This window comes from Mizuhopecten yessoensis, unplaced genomic scaffold, assembly GCF_002113885.1.
Source record: "Mizuhopecten yessoensis strain PY_sf001 unplaced genomic scaffold, ASM211388v2 scaffold8221, whole genome shotgun sequence".
NCBI classification, from domain to species: Eukaryota; Metazoa; Mollusca; class Bivalvia; order Pectinida; family Pectinidae; genus Mizuhopecten; species Mizuhopecten yessoensis.
The window spans coordinates 505,867-531,359 of NW_018407439.1; the positions used below are offsets into that span (position 1 = coordinate 505,867).

The following is a 25,493-nucleotide window of genomic DNA, read 5'->3' on the forward strand; positions in this document are numbered from 1 at the left end:
GAGAAATAGCGATAACAAACTTTCACTATCAAAATCCAAGATGGCTGCCTGTCAGCCATGTTGTTTATCCGATCAGTCTCTAAAATTGCCCTGCACAGCTAGGACCAAGGGGAACCTACATATAAAATTTAAGAAAGATCTCTCTGGTACTTCTTGAGAAATACCGATAACAAGAATTGTTTACGGACGGACCACGGACAACGGACGGACCACGGACCACGGACGCAGGTTGATTTGAATAGCCCACCATCAGATGATGGTGGGCTAAAAAACAGAAGATGTTATGTCGAGGTGTACCAAAATGAAGACAACAAATTAAAGTTTATAGTGAACAAAAAAGCCATATTAAATATCTATGATTGTGTACGAAGTCCAGGACTAAGTAAGTAAGTAAGATATTCCTATCAAAACATGCAACATGACAAAAAGTGTATCCAGTTTGAGATCATATCAACAGTAGGCTAGGTGTTTTTTTTATCAAGTATGAGATTCAGACAGAGATAGGTTCTGTCAAAATACCAATATTACAACTAGGGGCAATATATATATAACTTACCGACTCTTTCCTGCTCGACCAGGTTTTGATTTTGCAAACAATGCAGGGTCAAGATCTTCTAAATTCTTGCCTTTTGTGCTAAATAATCTAATTGCACGTTCCTCTAAGGTACTGTAAAATAAAAGGCATGTAAATAGTATTCCAAATTTTGTTTGTACAACAACTGTAAAACTGACAGGACACAAAATATGACTTTGTTATAAGTTTGTAGTTAAGAATGTGTGACAAGGAAAGTTATTTTTAGATATATGAATAACGAACAATAAGCATTGGCAATATTTTAACTCATAACTTAATAGAAGTCATGTTCATTTTGTTTAACATTGTGACATTTATTCCACTATTATTCTTAAAAATAATATTATGGAAGTGTAAAATATCTAGTTTTTATGAAAACTCTTTCATTAAAAAAAGGGCATGCAAACTTTAAAAATACAAAAAGCTGACTTTGCTATTGAGTGAATAGACAGAATGAAATACTATACCCTCCACATTTCACACCCAATGCCATCAGAGCACTTTTCAGTCTGTCCAATCCCAGGGACGCCAACTCCTTCATAAAAAAAAATACAATTTTGTAAACTGTACTTGCTTAGTTAATCTTACTAATTCAAAAATTTGTGCTCTATATATAGTCTACCACGAATACAAAAACTTCAGGGTTTTTAAAGAAAGAAAAAAATCAGTTAGTTTTTTAAACTTGAATTTTATTTTGAGCACAATAGTTTTGGAGAACATGTAAAGGGCAATTTTGAAAACGATTTGTTTCTTTCTTTGCAGTGTTTTAATTGAACCTTTAACTGAATGTATTCCACATATTTTGTATGCTGTACTTATTCAATGGTGTTCCACTTACCTCCCAGGAAGAAAAAGCAGACAGATCTAAATGGGCACCAGTGTGGGCCAATGCACCTGTTGCTTCTTTCTGTAAAGGGAGATAACTTACAGTACAATAATCTGTGTAATTCCCCTTCAAGACTTAGGGCCACTAATATAAAATAGAGGTGGTAGTGGTACTCAGTATTATACTATTACCTTGAATACATGAATTATCCAAATAATTAAATTTTTGCTAAATGTTACATATTGATAAGCATTTGATGGCTTTTTTATGTATAATTCACTGATTTGCAGAAAAACTTCTGACATAGAAACAATTCCCTTTTATGCAAATTACAAGATGTGAATTACAATAAAGTCACATAATATAACAAGAGGCCTAACAGCCTTGAGTTACTCACCTGGCTATTTTGCAATGAGAGTGAAATCTGCCCAGTTTGTTTGTATAACTTTAATATTTGATCCCATGTGCTAAGGATGTTAAGATTGAAATGTTCTCAGTAGTTTGGAAAGAGATACCATTTGAAGTAAATCAGACAGTTTCACCCCTTTTACTCCATCTCTCTGCTTTTTTGGGGGGCTTTTTTTGTATATTTTTTATCTTGTTGGGTTAAGCATGCTACCAAAAACAACTTGGGCGAGATCTGGTGAGATCTGCCTAGTAGGAGATCTGCCAAGTAGGAGATCTGGTGAGATCTGCCCGGTAGGAGATCTGGTGAGATCTGCCCGGTAGGAGATCTGGTGAGTTCTGCCCAGTAGATGGAGAGATATCATTTAAGCAAATTAGCTTATTAACTTCTTTCAACCCAGCCCCTCAGCCCCGGGAGAGTCTGTACCCAACTTGCATACCTTTCGATCTCCTGGCCTATGGATGCAAGCACCCAAATATAGATGAATTATGCACAGTAGATTTGGAGATGTCATTTAATGCTAAAGCTGATAGATGACAAGTGACAGAGACAACAGATGAAGCACCACCACATTATCTCATCCTGGTAGCTAAAGATAGTTTTCAAAGTAAAATAAATGGCTGATTTTAAACTTACAGGCCAGCCTGGGAAGTTTCCATCAATCCATTGTGCTTCAAACTCAAGTCTCACATTGTCCATTTCCTACAAATATAAGATGTTATAACACAACCTTACTAAACTGACCCTATAATTAATCATCTAAACCTGCAGATCTGTTATTAAATCTGACCATGTGTAATTTTATTGCACATCCTGTCTGATCACACTAGTCAGAACAATGTCAGAATAAGCTGAGGTTTTCATGTCATATAGAAGCATTTTGTTTCAAAATAATGAAGACTGGTCAATCAAAAAAAGAAATAAAAAAGAACAGAGACAAAAAAGACACATCAATTAAATTCTAACAAGTGAAAAAGAAAATTGCAGAATGTTCAAACACTCCATATAAATTCTTAGAACATCATGACTAACCTTGTATGTTATAAAAAATGTGTGTAACTTACATCATTGATGTCCAGTAAGGGTCGCACCCTCTGTGTGTAATCTTCCAGGTACTCCAACATAAACAGCAAATAACTACAAAGAATTGTATCAATTTCTTACTCAATTTATTAGAGTACCCGAGTAAACAATATCACTAAAACACCATTACCATAATACATTGTAGATATGCAGTACCAATATATATTTCCATACATGCAACTAAACTATTGTATTACAAACCTTCTTGTTCATTTCTTTTAGGATTTTTTTCTGATTGATCATATTAATATTACACTCAGTTTTTCAATACAGGAACATTTAAAGATAATTCTGTTCTATTTATTGTATTTATAATACACACGAAAGAAAACAAAAGTAGCTAATATAAAAACTGCCTGCTTTCAATTTCAATGAATTTTATTGTCAAAGGACAAATGGATTGGGCAGCAGGCATAACCTATTTAAGCCCTTTCCAAACAGTGGTACAAGCATAGACATTAGAACACATACAAACACATATAAACAAGTTGGTATTATCAAATTAATAATCAAATTTGGGGAAACAACTACTAATACTCATTTTTATCATAATTGAATCTAATGGTTTAAATTCTAACCTTTTATTTTGATACCGAAAAGACATATATATATACATATTATGAAGAGAAAAGAAAAGTAATTTGTTGATGGAGCTGCATGTTTAAACATTTGATGGGATTAAAAAAGTCTGCCTGCTTTAAGCTTAGTCAGGGAATATGTCAGAAGTAACAAGACATTTTGTTTTGACATAAACATTCGTAAATCAAAATATTTGTGTAGCATGTCTGAACTGAACCACTCTTGTGTAAAATTAAGTTAATTGTAATTGATACCTTATAATTAAATAATCCTGCCTCTTCCATCACCGGAACAGTATTCTTGATAGACATGTTCAACACATAGTATTACATGCAATGTTTTATGGTGATTAACATTAATGGAACAGAATGCTTCATTGCGGTGAAAATTTAACCTAGCCTAACCCCCTGTGTGAACTTTTCAACATAAATGGACCTGTATAACATGGAAAACTGAATAAGTAAGGCGATCCAACACTCCTTATGTCGGTAGTGTTCTAGGGCAGAGCTGGGGGTGGATTTGCTAGAGCTCCTCATTAATAAAGCATAATGAAAGAAGAAAACCTCAAGAACAGATTGCGATTTTTACTTGTTTGTCTACATGCTTCGGCCTGCTATGCGACCATGTTTGGAAACCTGTCTTAAACAAACCACACTGACTAGACACTAAGTTCAGGAAATCTCACTCTTTGTATGCTGCATTCTTCTTGTCCTTTGGAATTTCAAACAGCTGGTCAAACGTCGACATATATGTCAGGTAATCTATTTTCTGAAATAGTTGATGAGTTTAATCATTTACAGGCTGTATGGTAAATAACTAATAAAACACAAATTTTGAACAGCTTTTGACCAACATAATAACAAAAGTTTGCCTATTGGCGATAAATTTTTATTTTTATTTAGTAAATATTAATAGAAATATGTTATATATTGAAACATGTCGATGTCTGTGTTCATCTTAGCACCCAGCTATTCAGAAATTCTGGGAGAACACTGCTGATAGATAATCCTATATATAATTTGTTTAATAATTTACAAACCTCAATTCCTTTTAAATTAATATATTTCTCATAGCACTCATGAAGATCAAGATATTTGCCATAGCCTTCCTCATCTGCAAAATCAGCCATGTCTGCAAATCATTAAAAAATAACAAAGAGGTCATTTAAATAGTCATTGATTAATTTAGGACTATATATTAAGTACTGCCTGACATCCCATGAAAGATATACATGTATTACTATATTGGGAAACATACAATTTCCATCTTTTCTCTCTGACCACCTATCCAATGGTACCATATGTGTTGAAAATTTACAATCGATTTTGTTACATTTACTTAAAATTAATAAAGCCAAGATCCAAGTTATTAATAAAATCATTTTAGAGTGTCCAGGTTTCCAAAGTAAGTAAAAGCCAAACCCTGGTAGTGAAAACTAGATCTGTAAGCCAAAGGCTAATATTCCATTGCTCACACATACAAACAAAAATTTAAAGGTAATAATCATGTGATCATAAATGCTGTTTGAGTCTAAAAAGTAAGTAGCAGTACTTTAAACAAGACTTATAAAAACAATAACAAAAAAATTATACCCCTCCCAGTAAGTGACCCTGAAGTTGATCTTAAGAGCTTTTTAAACCCCTATACAATGTCATATAACAGTTTCAACAAACAAAATTTCAGATTTTTTTATTCTTAATTATCTGCCATAAATGAAAGAGTGGATGGACAGAGGGGTACCAGATTACTACAGGGAACCTACATCCCTGATGAAAGGCCTTAATTCATGTAACAGGATTCGGGAACTAAATACTTTAACTTATCAGTCTCCAAAACACACAAGTATTCGTTTTCATAGTGAAGAATACATACTAAGCTGTATCTAGAAAAGGGTGAACCATATTATCACAACAAAATGGTTTCCCTTTTAGTAAAGTCTACAATCCACTTACTCTGTGCTTCATCTGCTGGGTTTTCTCTGGCTTTTGCTAGTTCGTCAAACTCCACAGACATAGGTATACTGATCTGGAAAAGGTAAATAATCACCAGCTTCTTTGTATTATCTTTATAAAGTTAACATATCAAACATAAATACAAACACCTGTAAACTCCTATCATTGTTCAAAGTAATTCAAGAACTTACTATTAAATTTATATTGATGTTTATGTTGATGTACTGTTTCAATTCTATGTCACCCAAACCCATTGCATTTGTACTAAGTATCATCAGAAAGCAAATCCAAAGTCTCACCAACTTTCCCTAAAAATGTACAAAAGAATTAAGTATATAACAACCTCATACATTCAATACACCTACCTCATTGGGATGTTTTTTATGAAAGTCTCTCAATCCTTTTAATCTGGAGTAAAATTCTGCAAACTCATTTGGTCCTGATAAAGCTTGTACTTCCTCTTTCCTTAATCTAATACGTACAAAAATAGTGTAATACATGTGCTGTGTAAGCGCAACATTTTGTTATTAAAAGCCAGTAGAATATTTACATTTCATGTATTTGTAAAATTATTTCTATAACAAAACACAGAGAAAAACAAAACTGAAAATATGAGTACCAGTATGGTAAAATGATCAAATTGAAGAAAATTACCAAGTAATAGAAATGGAACAAGAGGCCCAAGTCTTAATTAATTGTGTTGGAAATATGTACTAAATAAAGTGAACTATCAGTCAATTATTTAAATGAAAACAGTGTGAAAATTATATACCAATTATTCTAGATTTATCGACTAAGGTCTTCTCGAAAATTTAAAAGCTATTTATTCATAAAAGCTTTATATGTTCACTTTTTCATATACATATATATAAATAAAAGGCAGCTCTTCAGTTGACTTTTGACCTGACCATGATATATTAGAACAAGATTGCCGCCGGGCTGAACAATATACGCCCGTCGAATGCCATATAGTTTTTTGTTACTGAAATGAACAAAGGGCAATTACTTTTGCAAAATTCGTTGAATCAAAATTCTTTCAAGGGAGACACAATTTCATATCATGATTATAATGTATACCAAGTTTCAAAGAGATCTGTTGAAAAATGTAGGAGGAGATTGCCGGACAAAAATAAAATACTGAAATAAACAAATGGTAATAACTTTTGCAAAAATTGTCAAATTAAAGTTCTTTTCAAGGAAACACAACTTCATATCATGATTATATAGCCTACAAAGTTTCAAAGAAATCCGTCAAAAAATGTAGGAGGAGATCTCCAGACAAAAAATCAAATACTGAAATGAACAAAGGGCTATAACTTTTGGAAAAATTGTCGAATCAAAATTCTTTTAAGGGAGACACAACTTCATATCATGATTATAATGTATACCAAGTTTCAAAGAAGATCCGTTAAAAAAATGTAGGAAAAGATTGCCGGAAAAACAAAAGTTTATGCCGGCCGGACAATCCCATAATACTCCCGTCAAAATTTGACGGGCGTATAAAAAGACGTATGAGCATTAGCTTGTCTTCTGGCATACAAAAATATGATCTCAGCTCCAGACCTCATAATTTTTTATAAAAAGTGTGATCCTGGTGATGTTGAAGGTAGCTATTGGGTAAATACCATGACCATAAGCCTTTCATTCTTATTAATGAAGAAGTTGTATAAAGAAAAAGTTGTGGATGGGTGACAGACTCCTCACCATACCATAAACTCAGTCACAGACACCTGTGGATGGGTGACAGACTCCTCACCATACCTTAAGCTCAGTCACAGACACTTGTGGATGGGCGACAGATTCCTGATCACCATACCATAAGCTCAGTCACAGACACTTGTGCATGGGTGACAGACTCCTCACCATACCATAAGCTCAGTCACAGACACCTGTGGATGGGTGGCAAGACTCCTGATCACCATACCATAAGCTCAGTCACGGACTCTTGTGGATGGGTGACAGACTCCTCCCCATACCATAAGCTCAGTCACAGACACCTGGGGATGGGTGACAAGACTCCTGATCACCATACCATAAACTTAGTCACAGACACTTGTGGATGGGTGACAGACTCCTCACCATCAATATAAGCTCAGTCACAGACACCTGTGGATGGGTGACAAGACTCCTGATCACCATACCATAAACTCAGTCACAGACACTTGTGGATGGGTGACAGACTCCTCACCATACCATAAGCTCAGTCACAGACACCTGTGGATGGGTGACAAGACTCCTGATCACCATACCATAAGCTCAGTCACAGACTCTTGTGGATGGGTGACAGACTCCTCACCATACCATAACCTCAGTCACAGACACCTGTGGATGGGTGACAGACTCCTCACCATACCATAAAGTATAAGCTCAGTCACAGACACTTGTGGATGGGTGACAGACTCCTCACCATACCATAAGCTCAGTCACAGACACCTGTGGATGGGCGACAGACTCCTGATCACCATACCATAAGCTCAGTTACAGACACTTGTGGATGGGTGACAGACTCCTCACCATACCATAAACTCAGTCGCAGACACTTGTGGATGGGTGACAGACTCCTCCCCAACAATATAAGCTCAGTCACAGACACTTGTGGATGGGCGACAGACTCCTCACCATACCATATACTCAGTCACAGACACCTGTGGATGGGTGACAGCCTCCTGATCACCATACCATAAGCTCAGTTACAGACACTTGTGGATGGGTGACAGACTCCTCACCATACCATAAACTCAGTCACAGACACCTGTGGATGGGCGACAGACTCCTGATCACCATACCATAAGCTCAGTCACAGACACTTGTGGATGGGCGACAGAATCCTCACCATACCATAAAATATAAGCTCAGTCACAGACACTTGTTCATCGACAGGTGAGCTTTAGAGCATATACATGGTGTACACTATTTACCCATCTTTGTCTTCATACAGCTCTTTCAATTCTGATGTTCCTTCTTCATATCTCTGAAATCAGATCAAAAGTTTGAGGTTTACAGTAGGACTCACTGATCATGACATAAATTTCCATTATATATAAATTGTATCTGCTGGTAATTTTCTCAAAAAAGATTTGAATGCTCTATTTTTTCCCCTGACTTTTTCAAATTTATATTTTGTATGATTTAGTTCGCAAGAGGTATCAGTGTGTAACAATTCAATCTAATTACAAAGAAATGAATCATGTACTTACATCAAGCAGTTGTCTCAGTCTGTGATCAGAATTGATTTGTTCTCGGCCCTGAATTAAAAAAAGTATTTAACTAAAATAAGTAACTGTACTTCCATGGGAACACGTTATAGTAATGGCCAACAAGAGTGATTAATATGTTTTAAAAACTTTAATCATAATAGTCGTAAAATAAATTATTTGTTCTCCTATGAATATATATTTTTCTTTTACAAGTAGACATTATAAACTACGGAGTTAGTCACCAGGTCAATGATGACAGAACAAATTTAGTGGGGATGAATTGGTCTAGAAAGCCTTTTTTTAGAGATGTTGGCTAACGCCTACCAATTTGAAGTCTCCTGCAATAAACTTAAAGATCATGCTGCCATGGGTTCCGTTAAAATATCAAAAAATTTCCTGTGTCAAGTTACCAACTACAAAAATACCATGCTTTTGATACAGAAGCCATCCAATCTAGCATTGTTTTTCATTTCAAAACATCAACAAGTGTGGCCATGTGCAAATGACCTTACAGTATTTCCGTAAGCCTACCGGTTTTGCAGGATGAAGCATTTCTTTTGTCATCGCATCAGTTAGTCTTTCTCGTTCCTCATGATACCGACGCTGTTGTTCCAATAAGGTCTCCATCGTTGGATAAGACAAATTCAACTTTCGCTCCGGCGACTATTATGCGATGCGTGTTGATCAGTGTTCCATAAATGCTTGGTTTTAAGTCGCATTTAAGTAAAACGCTTTAGTCACTGAAATGATAAAGCTAACTTTTATTTGAAAAATACGAAACTAAAACGTTTACAAGACAAGATTAAAGATACTTATACCGTCATAAGTTGTTAAATTACCACAAATATTAAAAAAAAAAAATCAAAAAAAATCTGCATATTATTTTCAATAGTATAACAAAAGACATTAATAAACTTTACTTCTGGTAGATATAATTTGATTTTCTAGTCTGAAATAACCCTCCTTTCAAAATGTATGAAGAGGAGGAGAGATATCTCCACCCATCAAAAAATTGAAAGGGGATCTCTGTCCCATCAAGTTTTGTTAATTAAGGAGATATTTATGTCTGACTAGCTTCAGAAATGTGGGGTGAGTTAGTCAAACCAAGGACTTAGATAGCGATAGAAAAATATAGTGAAGCTCAAGCCTTGTGGTTTTTGACATTAGTGATCCAAGATTATGAAAAAGTGCAAGGGTTTCCAATTTTCATAAAAATCTGACGGATAGATGCTAAAGGGAACGTTGAAAATGTAAGTTACCTGGCTTTGCACTTATTGACCCCTTATGAACCCACACATACTTCCATGGGGGAGATTCTGTATGCTTAAAATCTAAACATGAATAAAATGTATGTACGTATTTACCCCCTAGATACAAAATAACCCTTTATAATGTATGTACGTATTTACCCCCTAGATACAAAATAACCCTTTATAATGACATATTTTCAGAATATAGTAATAATTTAACAAGTTTACTGGTTGTAAACATTAAATTTAAGCATATACCTAAATTAACTTTAGGTCTCTGATTTAAGGGACTCTACCTCCTAAATAGGCAGTTGGCAAGTACTACGTATATGCCCACATGGGAGGTAAGTCCGTGTTTTTGTATAAACATCATTTTATGAAAAGCTTGTGAAAATCCACCAGTTAGTCTCACAGAAGTCTTTGTACTCTGTGACCCCTATGGTCCTAAGTCCCTCAGCCCCCTGGGAGGTCAGCTTCATATCTCACTATGGACTTATGATTAACACCAATTCAGTTTTTATCAAAATGTGATTTTTTTACACATGCACACACGAGACAGACGAGTTACGACGACGGATAAAAGGTGATTGCAATAGGTCACCCAAGTAACGAAAATTACATGAAGTTGAAAATTGAAATTAATCGTTAGATGAATATGAATAAAGTTGAAACAAATTGTGTATTTAAGTTTGATCTGAATAGAACAACAGCCAAATCAATACTGTCCCTGGCCAAATGTATCTGCACTGATTCAAGTTCTTCAAAGAACCTATTTATATTTTGTTTTATCCCTTGGGGTATTACACATGTTAAGGTGTGTGCACGTACGGACTTAGATCATCTAATTCCGGGGTAGCTGTAAGGTAGAATTATTTGTGAACTTATTTTTGACTTTCAGCAAAAATATATCTTGTTTTTATCAATGAATTATTGAATAATATTGAAAAATGTGGGAAGGGGACAGTTATAGCAGATCTGCGAGTTAACATCCAACGCAAGCAGATGATATATATATGTGTAATTTGTACTAAATACTATGTGAAGAGTACAGTAAGAAATGGAGATTTACATTTTCTTCTGCTAAAAGCAAAATTGTAACCTTTTCCTGTAAAAGAAGAAATTACGTTACGTGCATGTAACAAATAACGGAGCGGAACCATGATCATCATTCGGTGTGGAGCCCATCCAAGTGCTTTAAATCCACTAACTATAAGTAGAATTATATGAATGTAAAGTGTATGCTGCAGCCTTACATAGTTGTGAATTATGGTGTTTATCCAGTATTATGGAGACAGGCACTTAAATTTCCACCCAAAAGATAAGCTATACACTATGTCATGAAATTATTTGTAACTATCAGAGAGTGTGAGGGTGAAGAATTATGTCATAAATGTGGCTTTATGTACAGTGATATTGCCACACATATAGGTCTACGTAACAATGTGATTATACAGGAGAGTTAAGAGATAAATTATGGTGTGACATTATAAAATATAAGACATAGTGTTTAGTGTGTATTTACATTCCATGCCTGATTATGATCTATTTCATATCCTCATCGGAGGAAATGTAGAGCATGAGTTGAATTCATCTGAGTTAGATGACTTTCACATTAAATCTGTAACTTGTATATTCAGAATGTGCCGGGCAAACTTAACTACAAATGATATCTTAACCTAAACTTTATGTGTCAATTGTAACATTCTTCCTTTTTCTATATTTCGTATGATGGTCATCTCTCTTCAATAACTTGAGATAAGTAAGGAGCGTATATTATAGAGACGCAAAGGGGAGTTAACTCCAGCGTAACCCTAACTTTACAATACAATTTATCTTTTGAATTTCAGTTTGTATATTGTCATATAACATGTACGTTACTTTGTCAATTTTCAATGAATGCATTTATGTATTGTTCTGTTTGTGAATCTTCGATTCGGAGGAAATAAAGAGAATAATAATGCCACATCCTATGAATTATTTAATTATAAGACTTCAAAATTGTCTTGCCGACAAAACAGTGCATCCAAGAAAATGGTGGCAGATAGCAAAATCTATAGGAAAAATGAATAACACTAGCACTAATTCTTATCCTCTAAAATCTAACAATAAAATATTAATCCATCCACAAGATAAAGCTGAGGCACTAAATAACTTCTTTACCACCATTGCCTCTGATATTACTGACACTAACCTACCTGATTTACCTCCCTTATGTCCATTTGAACTTTCTGACATTAACATTACTGAACAAGATATAACTGACCAATTTGACATTTTTAATAAAAACAAACCAGCTGGTCCTGATGGTATTTTACCTATGATTGTAAAGAACATTTCTGCTTCTTTAGTATACCCACTCAAACTATTATTTAATAGAACTTTATCTATTGGAGTAATACCTGATGTACTAAAAACGGCTAATGTTACTGCTCTCTATAAAGGTAAAGGAGATATCAGTGATCTCAATAATTATAGACCTATTGCTATTACATCTATTTTTATCAAAATGTTAGAAAAAAATATTTTTAAATATACGTTTAATTATATTTCAAGTCACAATATGTTAAGTGTACATCAGTCAGGATTTCAACCCAAAGACTCCACTACTAATCAACTAGCTGATATCTATAATACTATAAGTGGCAATTTAGACCAAGGTAAAGATTTGCGTTTTGTTTTCTGTGACATAAGTAAAGCATTTGATCGAGTATGGCATTTGGGCCTATTATATAAACTAAAAACATATGGTATTAAAGGTAAATTATATAATTGGTTTAAAGCTTACTTATCTGACAGAAAACAAAGGGTTATCTTTGAAGGTTATAAATCTAGTACCAAACCTATGTCTGCAGGGGTTCCTCAAGGATCTGTCCTTGGTCCCTTCCTCTTTCTTCTTTTTATTAATGATATTACTAATAATGTAACTTCTCATATAAAACTCTTTGCAGATGATACCTCTCTCTATGTAATAGTAAATAATAACAATGACCTTACAACACCTACTAACATGCTTAATGATGATCTTGACTCAATCTCTGAATGGTCAAAGCGATGGCAGATCCTATTCAATCCGAATAAGACTGTAGCTATTAACTTCTCTCGTAGACACATTAACAATCATCCTCAACTGCTATTTAACAATACTCCAATTGCACAACATGAACACCATACTCACTTAGGACTAACATTTAACAGTAAAGGGACATGGTCAGATCACATTTCAAATATTTATAAGAAAGCGAACTCTAGACTAAGTATTCTTAGAATTTTAAAAACTACAGTTGATAGGAATACATTAAAAACATTATATGTCTCTTATATAAGACCTGTGCTAGAATATTCTGATATAGTATGGGATAATTGTACCAAATCGGAATCAGATCTTTTAGAATCAGTTCAACTAGAAGCTATGCGTTTAATTACTGGCCTCAGACGAGGTACATCTCATCATATTCTGTATACTGAAACACAACTTGAAACATTACACACACGAAGACAAAATCATAAACTAACATTAATGTATAAGATTCTTAATAATTACACTCCAACTTATCTCGATAATATCATTCAACCATTTCTAAATGTAAATAATAACTATACCTTCAGAAATAACAGATTCTTTAATATACCACAGACAAGAACTACTACTTATATGAATAGCTTCTTCCCTTCTACAATGGTAAAATGGAATGCACTTGATAGCACTGTACGAGACTCCATCTCAATTTCATCTTTTAAAAAGAAACTTAAAAAAACCTTTGATACATCCGTCTCAGAAACTTTTATTAACTGTGTTCCGAGGAAACTTAACATAATTTTATGTCAGCTAAGAAATTTTAAAAGTGATCTTAACTGTGATAAGTTACAAGACCATCTGATTGATGATGCTTCCTGTGTATGTGGTGTACAGAGGGAAGATCTAATACATTTTTTCTTTCAATGTCCTCTGTATTCTAATATTAGGCATCATATTACCACTATTTATAATCTAGTAGGATATTTAAATCTGCACTGTTTAGTATATGGTATTAGTAATGCATCCAACCAATTAAATAAAACTATTCTTATACATGTTGACTCTTATATTAAATCATCAAAACGTTTCGTTACTTATACGTGCTAGATAAATTTCCAAATGAATATTCATGTATTGTTATAATTATTGTTATTCAGGCAAGTTTTATCCCTTAAATAACGAGTATTAGACATAAGCTGGTGTGGGTGTGGGTGTGCATGAGTGTGAGAGGAAACGAATCACAACATTTTATATATTTAAGCATTGTACATATCTACCGGAATTAGAAGAAGACTGATATAGGCAAAGCCTGTTGTCTTATTCTTTTGTCAATACTGTTCAAATATCTCCTTTAATGTTAACTTATATGTTTGTATTATATATGTATTGTCAATAAAATACTTTGAAATTGAATTATTTGTGAATTTATTTTTGACCATATATGCTATGACTTTTCATCACCTATTACCTTCTATCTTTTTAAAAAGTTGTAACTGAGTGTCATAACTTTAGTGATTTCTTAAATTTCTTAAGATTTTTGTCCAGCTAGTATGATGGGAAAACTTGACAGTCAATACTTCAGGGTTCCAAGGTCAAGGTTAGTATTTTTAGAAATTTGTAAACTATTTAGGGACATCAATCTATCAATTATATTCTTTATGGATTTTGATCACACATATTACATACAGGTGTATGAGAATACCTTAAATGATTTTGGATTTAAAATTTCTAAGGTCACTGTTACTGTTTATGGACTTTTCCACACAGTTTTATTAGTAATGTTTTACTGTATTTATATATACTATGAACTTGTTATTGGCTACCTGCTACAGGTATTTACCAGAGCCTCTCATGATCTAATATATTCACATTTCATAACTCGAGTATTTTTTAATATCATATTCCCGATACAATCAAACCTGCAGGTGTAAAATGACATCCCAGGGGACTAGTATCGGTTGTTATAGACAGGTGGTCACTGTGTGAGATTCAGAGTTAATATTATAAGGGTCAAGTCATTGATCTGTATCTTGAAGCTTTTAACATTTTTACATCGACCTAGGTTTTTTGTAGAAAAAAAACATTGGTATGTTATGGCCTAGAGAAGAAGTCAAGATGAGACAGAGAGTGAAATGCATGGACCAATTAAAACTAGTAAAAAACAACTTTTGGCTTCTAACATCTTTTATTCATATTGCACATTTGAATTCATAACCATCAACGTCTATAACAACTGACCTATACATATCCAACAAGCTAACATACTCTTTTCTTTCACATCAGATACATGTACATACAAATTAACTCTGACAGTATTATACACTGCATCAGTCATATAAATAATTAACTCTGACAGTATTATACACTGCATCAGTCATATAAATAAACTCTGACAGTATTATACACTGCATCAGTCATATAAATAATTAACTCTGACAGTATTATACACTGCATCAGTCATATAAATAAACTCTGACAGTATTATACACTGCATCAGTCATATAAATTAACTCTGACAGTATTATACACTGCATCAGTCGTATAAATTAACTCTGACAGTATTATACACTGCATCAGTCGTATAAATTAAATCTGACAGTATTATACACTGCATCAGTCGTATAAATTAACCCCGACAGTATTATACACTGCATCAGTCGTATAAATTAAATCTGACAGTATTATACACTGCATCAGTCATATAAATAATTAACTCTGACAGTATTATACACTGCATCAGTCGTATAAATTATATCTGACAGTATTATACACTGCATCAGTCATACAAATTAACTCTGTCAGAATTATACACTGCATCAGTCATACAAATTAACTCTGACAGTATTATACACTGCATCAGTCATACAAATTAACTCTGTCAGAATTATACACTGCATCAGTCATACAAATTAACTCTGACAGTATTATACACTGCATCAGTCGTATAAATTAACCCCCACAGTATTATACACTGCATCAGTCGTATAAATTAACTCTGACAGTATTATACACTGCATCAGTCATATAAATGTGTTTGTTTGATCGAAATAGAGAGAAACATGCTAGCTGGTAAGTGTTGCTGCATGTGACATTTCTCAGTATACTGGTTTAAATTTCCTTTCTTGTTGATTCATTGCCATTGTGTGTGTTTATACTGTAAGGATAGAGTTGGTCAGGTTTTATATTTTGTATAGTGCTGTTGACATCAGCCTTGCGGAAACGAAACAGGAGATTTTGATTTTGCTAATTATTTTTGTGCATTATGTGTGCAAGTCCTATATAAAAGAAATCTAGAACATTGATGATTATCATCAACAAAAATTACTGGCTGACTTAAACGCCTCCCTGTGAGGTGTAAATATTACAATTCACTTAAACCACAGAGTTAGATTGTTATCTAAGTCCATGCTTAAACAGTTCACTTTACAGTAAATCACAAAATACAATCAGCATAGGAATGTTATGAAAAGACATATTACTGAAATCTATAAACAAGTAATTAAGGTTGGTATATAACATTCATTTAACACAGCAGACATTAAAGCCCTTTACTTAGTGCTGTTATAATGACTATGTTGATGGACCAGGAGTCTCTGTACCAGACACAGCTATGTTGATGGACTAGGCGTCTCTGTACCAGACACAGCTATGTTGATGGACCAGGAGTCTCTGTACCAGACACAGCTATGTTGATGGACCAGGAGTCTCTGTACCAGACACAGCTATGTTGATGGACCAGGAGTCTCTGTACCAGACACAGCTATGTTGATGGACCAGGAGTCTCTGTACCAGACACAGCTATGTTGATGGACCAGGAGTCTCTGTACCAGACACAGCTATGTTGATGGACCAGGAGTCTCTGTACCAGACACAGCTATGTTGATGGACCAGGAGTCTCTGTACCAGACACAGCTATGTTGATGGACCAGGAGTCTCTGTACCAGACACAGCTATGTTGATGGACCAGGAGTCTCTGTACCAGACACAGCTATGTTGATGGACCAGGAGTCTCTGTACCAGACACAGCTATGTTGATGGACCAGGAGTCTCTGTACCAGACACAGCTATGTTGATGGACCAGGAGTCTCTGTACCAGACACAGCTATGTTGATGGACCAGGAGTCTCTGTACCAGACACAGCTATGTTGATGGACCAGGAGTCTCTGTACCAGACACAGCTATGTTGATGGACCAGGAGTCTCTGTACCAGACACAGCTATGTTGATGGACCAGGAGTCTCTGTACCAGACACAGCTATGTTGATGGACCAGGAGTCTCTGTACCAGACACAGCTATGTTGATGGACCAGGAGTCTCTGTACCAGACACAGCTATGTTGATGGACCAGGAGTCTCTGTACCAGACACAGCTATGTTGATGGACCAGGAGTCTCTGTACCAGACACAGCTATGTTGATGGACCAGGAGTCTCTGTACCAGACACAGCTATGTTGATGGACCAGGAGTCTCTGTACCAGACACAGCTATGTTGATGGACCAGGAGTCTCTGTACCAGACACAGCTATGTTGATGGACCAGGAGTCTCTGTACCAGACACAGCTATGTTGATGGACCAGGAGTCTCTGTACCAGACACAGCTATGTTGATGGACCAGGAGTCTCTGTACCAGACACAGCTATGTTGATGGACCAGGAGTCTCTGTACCAGACACAGCTATGTTGATGGACCAGGAGTCTCTGTACCAGACACAGCTATGTTGATGGACCAGGAGTCTCTGTACCAGACACAGCTATGTTGATGGACCAGGAGTCTCTGTACCAGACACAGCTATGTTGATGGACCAGGAGTCTCTGTACCAGACACAGCTATGTTGATGGTCTAGGAGTCTCTGTACCAGACACAGCTATGTTGATGGACCAGGAGTCTCTGTACCAGGCACAGCTATGTTGATGTCAGGCAGTATTTTACATGTGGTTATGATGTCAATCTTATCCTCCAGATAGAACAGGTCATTAGTCAGCAGTCTCATGTTGTGGGAAATATCCTGTAAATAACAAATAGGTCAGTAAAGACTCCAATCAACAACACAACCAGAAAGTAGAAACCTTATAAGGTTTTACAGAGAAGCAAATTTTCCATGATATTTTTTGATTTAATTTAAAGAGCTACCATCAATCCATAAAGGTATCTTACTGCCATTATCACTAATACAAAGACATTTTAGTCAGAGTTTATTCCATATAAACCACATCTTGTGATCCATTCTTTATGATATTTGTCTCAGTTGGATTTTTTGGAAAAAAAAGGAAGCAAAAAAGAAAAACAGATACCACAGGGGTCAAACTTATCTACTATCAATCCTAAATGTTACAAATAATGTTATCAAAGGCTTATATTGTACAGCATTACAATGGTAGAAAAATTCCTTTACATAGGATATTAATATGATCTCAATGTTTCTATTGAGAAATTGTATTTGTACAACATTCATATGGGAGAAGAATACCTTGAAAATGGAAGTTAACTCTATGCCCGAAAATTTACTTTTCATTGGTTCGATGGAAAACACTCAAAATTTAAAAAGAAATAGCCCTGAAGTGGGGCTGTTCTTCAAAATTATTACATGTGCAGTGGTACCCTAATCTTAATTGTATTCATTCTCAAAACACGGTTTTACTTGTGTACTGTTTTGAATATTTTATAGTTACCTATGTTCTTAACATACTTAATTCTGTTCCCTGTAAAACTACCAGGTATGAGGGAACTTTAACACCTAGAAAAACTATTTTTGTCATAGATTATATAGCTAGTATGATTGACATGTGCTTTTGTTCCCAGGAGAATGTTGAAGACCAGGTAACTAAACACCAAACTTTATCCCAGCAAAACTGAATAATTACACAATATACATGTGATATGACATTACCATGACAACGCTCTGGGACTTGTGAAGCTGCTGTGCTGTGTTGTGGAGGTCTTTAGTGGATGTTTGATAGGCCTGGTGAACAGCATCAACCATATGATGACGCAACGAGTTATTCCTCTCCCCTAACAAAACATCAATCTCAAATTACATTTGCATACATTTTATTATCATGTTCAAAAGTAAACATGATTTAATTTTTAATAAAGATGTTTCATCCAATCTTTACAAAGCACACACCTTAGATTACTTTCTTCAAAGGGCAATATAATACACATATTTAATACTATATTTCTATTTAATGGTTTTAAATCAAATAACCAGATAATGTTCAGAAAAAAAATACCATTAATAATTAAAATGTTATCGTAAATGATAAAAAAAGTTGTCTATATTGTCAAAGTTACTTACTTAATTTTCTGTGAAGCAACCTGAAAATACAAAATTCAGTCGGGATTATACGCTGTTTAAATTCACCAAACCCGAGTGCTAATCTTATTTATATACATAAAAATATCAATTGATTTTTTAGCATACTTCACATACAAATATATAAAGTGTAGCCTCTTCAATCAGGTTTTTTATAGTAATGATGGAACCTGCACTTATAAGTACTCCTCCTGGGACAAATATTTACTAAAATGACCATCATTAAATTTCTGTTTTTATTCTGTAATGGATTTTATAATTTCCTGATCAGTTCAGACAAGTTATGGATTTTATAATTTCCTGATCAGTTCAGACAAGTTATGGATTTTATAATTTCCTGATCAGTTCAGACAACTTCACAAGTATAACTGTATGCTATTATATTATCTGCTAATACACAGTGATTAATAAAATCACCTTTTTATTAATCGGGAATTCAATTAAGGCATACAATAATAAAAGCATTGATATATGACTGCCGCAGAGAGAAAACTATCAAAAGAGAAGTGTTTTACCAGCATCCAGCACCCTTATCAGGTATGATACGGCATATTATAATATTGCAAAACTGAGAAACCTTGAACAATCAGGAGATATCTAAAACATTTTATAGTAAAGGTATTAACAATGTTCTCAAAGTTCAAAACTATGGTGGAACCATGTCTTTAGGGAGGGAAAATTGACCTTGCTTACGTGTCATATTTAGGTCTGTAGACATCAACAGTCCCTGGGGTGGGAAAATTGACCTAACTTACGTGTCATATTTAGGTCTGTAGACATCAGCAGTCCTTGAGGTGGGAGAGGTGGGTGTTGACACTCTGTCCCCAGAGGTGATGTCATCATTGTCTCCTTTACCATTAGTGTCCACTAAGACATTATCAGGTATTAATAAAACAAAACTTGCAAAAGAATGTACAATGTTTATCATGTGACCGAGACATTCATGAATATATCATGAAACTTCTTATGTACAAAACCTAACTCTACCTTAATTTCGAGTATTTCAAGTTCATCATCTTCTGAATAGATAAAATTAGATATAAATTCCATGAGTCATGAAGATTTGAACAAATTATGTTAACTATAAACCATTTACAAAGAATTTGAACTTCTTTTAACTAGTATCTTGTGCAGGTCAAACACAAACTTAACACTTAAGGATTGGCTTTGATGATTTCAGCGGGGAAGTTTTGGTAAAAGGAAGCCAGTTTTTATTTAGCCTTACCTTTGAGAGGTGGAAGTTCCGGCTTGTCTTGTTTATTAGTTGGGACATCTGTCTCATCCTCTTCAGACTCTGAAGCTTCTCCAGACACCACTGTGGCTATTTGTTCAGAATCTGTTGTGTTCTGATGTGAGGTAACAAAAAAAATGAATGAAAACTAAAAATTCTCGCTTATCATATTAAAATTAACTGACAATCATGGGAAGAGTGGGGTTTAAATTTTGGATGACTGTGTTATCTTTCAGAACCATGTCAGCACAGGAGAAACTGGAGTAAAATGACCGTTGTTTAAAAATAAATGTTCATCCAGCTAAAGTAATTAAAGACAAACCTTGGTCATTGTAGCATCAACATCATCGTCATCCGACTCCGAGGCTTCGCCGGGGACAACTGTTTGTACATTAGTGTCCATCGTCCACCCCTTATCTGCATGAAATGAAACTAGACACGATCACGAGAACGCTTATTTACTACAATGAAAAACAAACGTTTGTAGGAGTCGGAAAAGACTTGTTCAAGTTCGTTCATTCTCACTTATCATGTAGAGTAAAAGTGGAAAATGAACTTTGCATTGCGAACGTTTTGTTATCTTTTCTCGAAAGAGAATGATAATAATAATATTTGTTTAGGTAAAAGGCAAATGATACACGTATAAATTTGATGTCAAATGTTGTTTGACCAGAAATTTGAATCTGTGTAAGTTCTTGGTTGCTTTAATATTATCTAGTAGGCCTAATGCATTCCAGTCCTTTATTGCACTATAAGAGAAAGATGTGGACTCTACCCCACTTATATTATTTATATAAAAGTTATATTGGCTTGATCTTGTACACCTCTTGTTGTTCCTTTCAAAATCTTCCTTCATGTAAGCTGGACATTTTCAGTCATGAACATTTTTAAAAACATGGTTTAATCTCAGTTGAGACACTCTATTACTTACATTCAACATATTTAATTTTTCCAGTTCAGCAAAAGTTATTGTTTTCCTCTAATCTAAATCCAAAATAAAACGAACAACCTTGTTTTGTGTAACTTGAAGTTAGTGTTTAAGATTTTTGGAGATACCCTCGTACTAAGATGAGCAAGCATAGTCAGCATGACATTGGATAAGTGCCGAGCAGAGTGTTTTTCTTGATGACAGAGATAGACTTTTTCTGGTTCGGTATAAACAAATTAGTCTCCGATTAATTTTCTGTATTGCATTGTTCACAATATGTTGTCCTGAAAGAAACTGGTCTAAGATTACACCCAAATATTTTACATGTGGTTTGGACTCAATAGTATGTCCATAGCATGTGTAGGATAATACACCGAAAGGGTTTTGTTTACTAACGTAAGTGCAGGCAAATTTCGTCACATTAGACAAATAAGGGTTTCAGGTACTAATTTATCAAAATACACATCAAAATGCCGACGAGCACCAGTACAGATGAAGATTTGACTGAAATGTCTATAAATAAACATTATGGTAAACACGCCTAAATGACGTCACGCAGCAACAAAATGTTTTTCTTCTTTAAATTTACCATATTCGCGAATCCAAGATAGACTGCGTCATAAAAACAGACATTTTTGCAACAAATGCTAACACGATTTTTCTGATCGTATATGAAAATAATCATTTGGTTTCGAACGGAAATCATTCAAAACCGATGTATTCAAAAATAATATTTATTTGATTCTTTGAACTTAAAATTTTTGAACACTTTTCATGGGTTTAGTTTAAAAAAAGTATTTTTTTCATCGACTACTTCATATATACAGTACAAAACATTCGTTATTCAGCAGCACAACATATACTACCTCGCCGGTATCTCTTTAAAGTTGAGTATCATTTTGTAACTTATTTTTACCTTGCCAGCCAGAGATACAAATCAAATTTGACAGCATCTTCAATCGAAATGGTATGTTCTATTATTTGTACTTATTTTGATCAACTTCTATTAATTTGATCTATATTTGAGAAGATAAGAATCATTATGGTATGTTGCATTAAAAAAAGGATATAATTTGTTCTTGTAACGTATCTCTTCACACAATTTGAACAAGTAACTTTATAACAGACTTCTATATTGAAAACAACTTCACAAAAGATCCAGATGTAATTAACATCAAGGTGGCTTTAACTTATGCTGCAAAAAGTGTGTACGTTAGCGTACATGTCACTATTTTTTCAATCGTTACTCCCATTCAAAACTTAAACAGATACGTTACCATTCCAACAGATACGTTACCATTCCAACAGATACGTTACCATTCCCAACAGATACGTTACCATTCCAACAGATACGTTACCATTCCCAACAGATACGTTACCATTCCAACAGATACGTTACCATTCCCAACAGATACGTTACCATTCCAACAGATACGTTACCATTCCAACAGATACGTTACCATCCCAACAGATACGTTACCATTCCCAACAGATACGTTACCATTCCAACAGATACGTTACCATTCCCAACAGATACGTTACCATTCCGATAGATACGTTACTATTCCCAACAGATACGTTACCATTCCAACAGATACGTTACCATTCCAACAGATACGTTACCATTCCAACAGATACGTTACCATTCCAACAGATACGTTACCATTCCAACAGATACGTTACCATTCCAACAGATACGTTACCATTCCAACAGATACGTTACCATTCCAACAGATACGTTACCATTCCAACAGATACGTTACCATTCCAACAGATACGTTACCATTCCAACAGATACGTTACCATTCCAACAGATACGTTACCATTCCAACAGATACGTTACCATTCCAACAGATACGTTACCATTCCAACAGATACGTTACCATTCCAACAGATACGTTACCATTCCAACAGATACGTTACCATTCCAACAGATACGTTACCATTCCAACAGATACGTTACCATTCCAACAGATACGTTACCATTCCAACAGATACGTTACCATTCCAACAGATACGTTACCATTCCAACAGATACGTTACCATTCCAACAGATACGTTACCATTCCAACAGATACGTTACCATTCCAACAGATACGTTACCATTCCAACAGATACGTTACCATTCCAACAGATACGTTACCATTCCAACAGATACGTTACCATTCCAACAGATACGTTACCATTCCAACAGATACGTTACCATTCCAACAGATACGTTACCATTCCAACAGATACGTTACCATTCCAACAGATACGTTACCATTCCAACAGATACGTTACCATTCCAACAGATACGTTACCATTCCAACAGATACGTTACCATTCCAACAGATACGTTACCATTCCAACAGATACGTTACCATTCCAACAGATACGTTACCATTCCAACAGATACGTTACCATTCCAACAGATACGTTACCATTCCAACAGATACGTTACCATTCCCACAGATACGTTACCATTCCCAACAGATACGTTACCATTCCAACAGATACGTTGCCATTCCAACAGATACGTTACCATTCCAAACAGATACGTTACCATTCCNATACGTTACCATTCCAACAGATACGTTACCATTCCAACAGATACGTTACCATTCCCAACATATACCTTACCATTCCCAACAGATACGTTACCATTCCCAACAGATACCTTACCATTCCCAACAGATACCTTACCATTCCCAACAGATACGTTACAATTCCAACAGATACGTTACCATTCCCAACAGATACATTACCATTCCAACAGATACGTTACCATTCCAACAGATACTTTACCATTCCCAACAGATACGTTACACAATGTATTAGTCAAGTGTTACACTCATACCACTTAGCATTATCATTAAAACAAACTTGACATCGATGTAATGATCACTTGTGATGAAATATATGCACCTATCTCAAATGTTCACATAACCAAGTCGATTTTATCTGGGAAAATAATGCACCAAAACAGAAACGTGACCAAAGTGAACACATACGTTACATGTTTTCCTGTTGATTTGATCCCTTATCCTCACATATCCTACCTTTTTTTCATAGCTTTTCAGTAATTTTAAAATCCTTTTAAATCTATTTATAGTAGTGAAATTTATTTGAACATCTACAATTACGTATGCAAGTTAACCATTATTATATATGCATTCATGCCTTTGGATTTCCAAAGATTTGAAGATGTTCCCATTGAAAACTAATCCAGCTGATGTAAGAACAGTTTGTAAAAGGTCTAATTACATTATTCCCATCAAAAATTAAATCCCACGAAACAAAACAAGAATCTAGAGTATCTTTGTTCGAAGCTACGATTATAGAACCATTTACAACGTATCTGTTTATAACGTATCTGTTTATAACGTATCTGTGTATAACGTACCTGTTTATAACGTATCTGGTCGGCAAAACTAATTACGTCAGCAAAATTAAATTCACTCGGTATTCGCTTTAAATTTACTTATTGTTAGACTTCAGTTTTATCGTATAAGCTATAAAAAAATTACAGTTTTATTAGACAAATACAGGTCACGTATACATGATCTTTTGAAATTTGAACGGACAAACCACGAATACTGTGTTTCATGCAGGATACTTGATATATGCTAACGGAATTAATGTCGATGGATTTATATGCGATATAAGATACCCTTTAGTCAATATACAAAGATATTTTAATTTTGTACTCACCGAAAATATTGATATTGAATTAATTAAGTTTTGTTTAGACATAAGTAAACTTAAACTATGAAAAAAAACATGAATTTTGACTAAACTGAAATAAATGCAAAGCGTTTTGTACCTGAAAAAGTGCCACGACAACGATTATTGGAGTATATTGGCATGTTTATGTATATTTTATGAAAAAAATACCGTACGTTTTCATTATTTTGTTTGTTTGTTTTTGTTAAACATATCAATGTTGAAACATTGAACTATAATTTTGACGTATGTGCTATATTATAGGTGAAGGAAGGATCACGCGACATGATTTTCGGTTAATGGCACATGATAAGTTAGAATGGGCATTTTCCAGTTCAATACCTTTATTTGTGAAAATAGCAATATGTTTATTACGAAATAATCGACACATGTGTATGGAACGCCATAGCTGTCACATATGGCATAAAAATACTA

At 34.6% G+C, this 25,493-nt stretch overlaps 2 protein-coding genes across 2 annotated transcripts in view; both read right to left on the reverse strand.

Moving 5' to 3' along the window:
- Positions 1-9,330, reverse strand: part of LOC110455451 (splicing factor 3A subunit 3-like) — a 17,814-nt gene extending 8,484 nt beyond the window's left edge. The window contains exons 1-12 of the mRNA XM_021505593.1: positions 9,149-9,330; positions 8,618-8,665; positions 8,339-8,391; positions 5,786-5,891; positions 5,421-5,493; positions 4,508-4,599; positions 4,154-4,236; positions 2,871-2,943; positions 2,443-2,508; positions 1,413-1,481; positions 1,042-1,109; positions 557-667 (exon numbers count right to left, since the gene is read on the reverse strand). Of these exons, the coding sequence (XP_021361268.1) occupies positions 557-667; positions 1,042-1,109; positions 1,413-1,481; positions 2,443-2,508; positions 2,871-2,943; positions 4,154-4,236; positions 4,508-4,599; positions 5,421-5,493; positions 5,786-5,891; positions 8,339-8,391; positions 8,618-8,665; positions 9,149-9,244 (938 nt within the window). The 5' untranslated portion in view covers positions 9,245-9,330. The remainder of the gene's footprint in view (positions 1-556; positions 668-1,041; positions 1,110-1,412; positions 1,482-2,442; positions 2,509-2,870; positions 2,944-4,153; positions 4,237-4,507; positions 4,600-5,420; positions 5,494-5,785; positions 5,892-8,338; positions 8,392-8,617; positions 8,666-9,148) is intronic.
- A 6,527-nt stretch (positions 9,331-15,857) lies between these two features.
- LOC110455452 (biogenesis of lysosome-related organelles complex 1 subunit 3-like) lies at positions 15,858-20,871 on the reverse strand. The gene is made up of 6 exons (XM_021505594.1): positions 20,748-20,871; positions 20,420-20,540; positions 19,950-20,061; positions 19,177-19,196; positions 18,769-18,890; positions 15,858-17,886 (listed from the first exon to the last, which is right to left on the reverse strand). The coding sequence occupies exons 1-6, from the start codon at positions 20,826-20,828 to the stop codon at positions 17,746-17,748; spliced, it is 597 nt and encodes a 198-aa protein (XP_021361269.1). The 5' UTR covers positions 20,829-20,871; the 3' UTR covers positions 15,858-17,745.
- Positions 20,872-25,493: the final 4,622 nt, after the last annotated feature.

What these genes read in the sequence shown, in the direction of transcription:
- LOC110455452 (XM_021505594.1), bottom strand. Translation starts at nt 20,828, where the DNA reads ATGGACACTAATGTACAAACAGTTGTCCCCGGCGAAGCCTCGGAGTCG. An exon ending in TACAGACCTAAATATGACAC is followed by an intron (nt 19,197 to 19,949) that starts GTAAGTTAGGTC and finishes TTGTATTTTCAG; the next exon opens with GTTGCTTCACAGAAAATTAA. An exon ending in AGTCCCAGAGCGTTGTCATG is followed by an intron (nt 17,887 to 18,768) that starts GTAATGTCATAT and finishes TGTTATTTACAG; the next exon opens with GATATTTCCCACAACATGAG.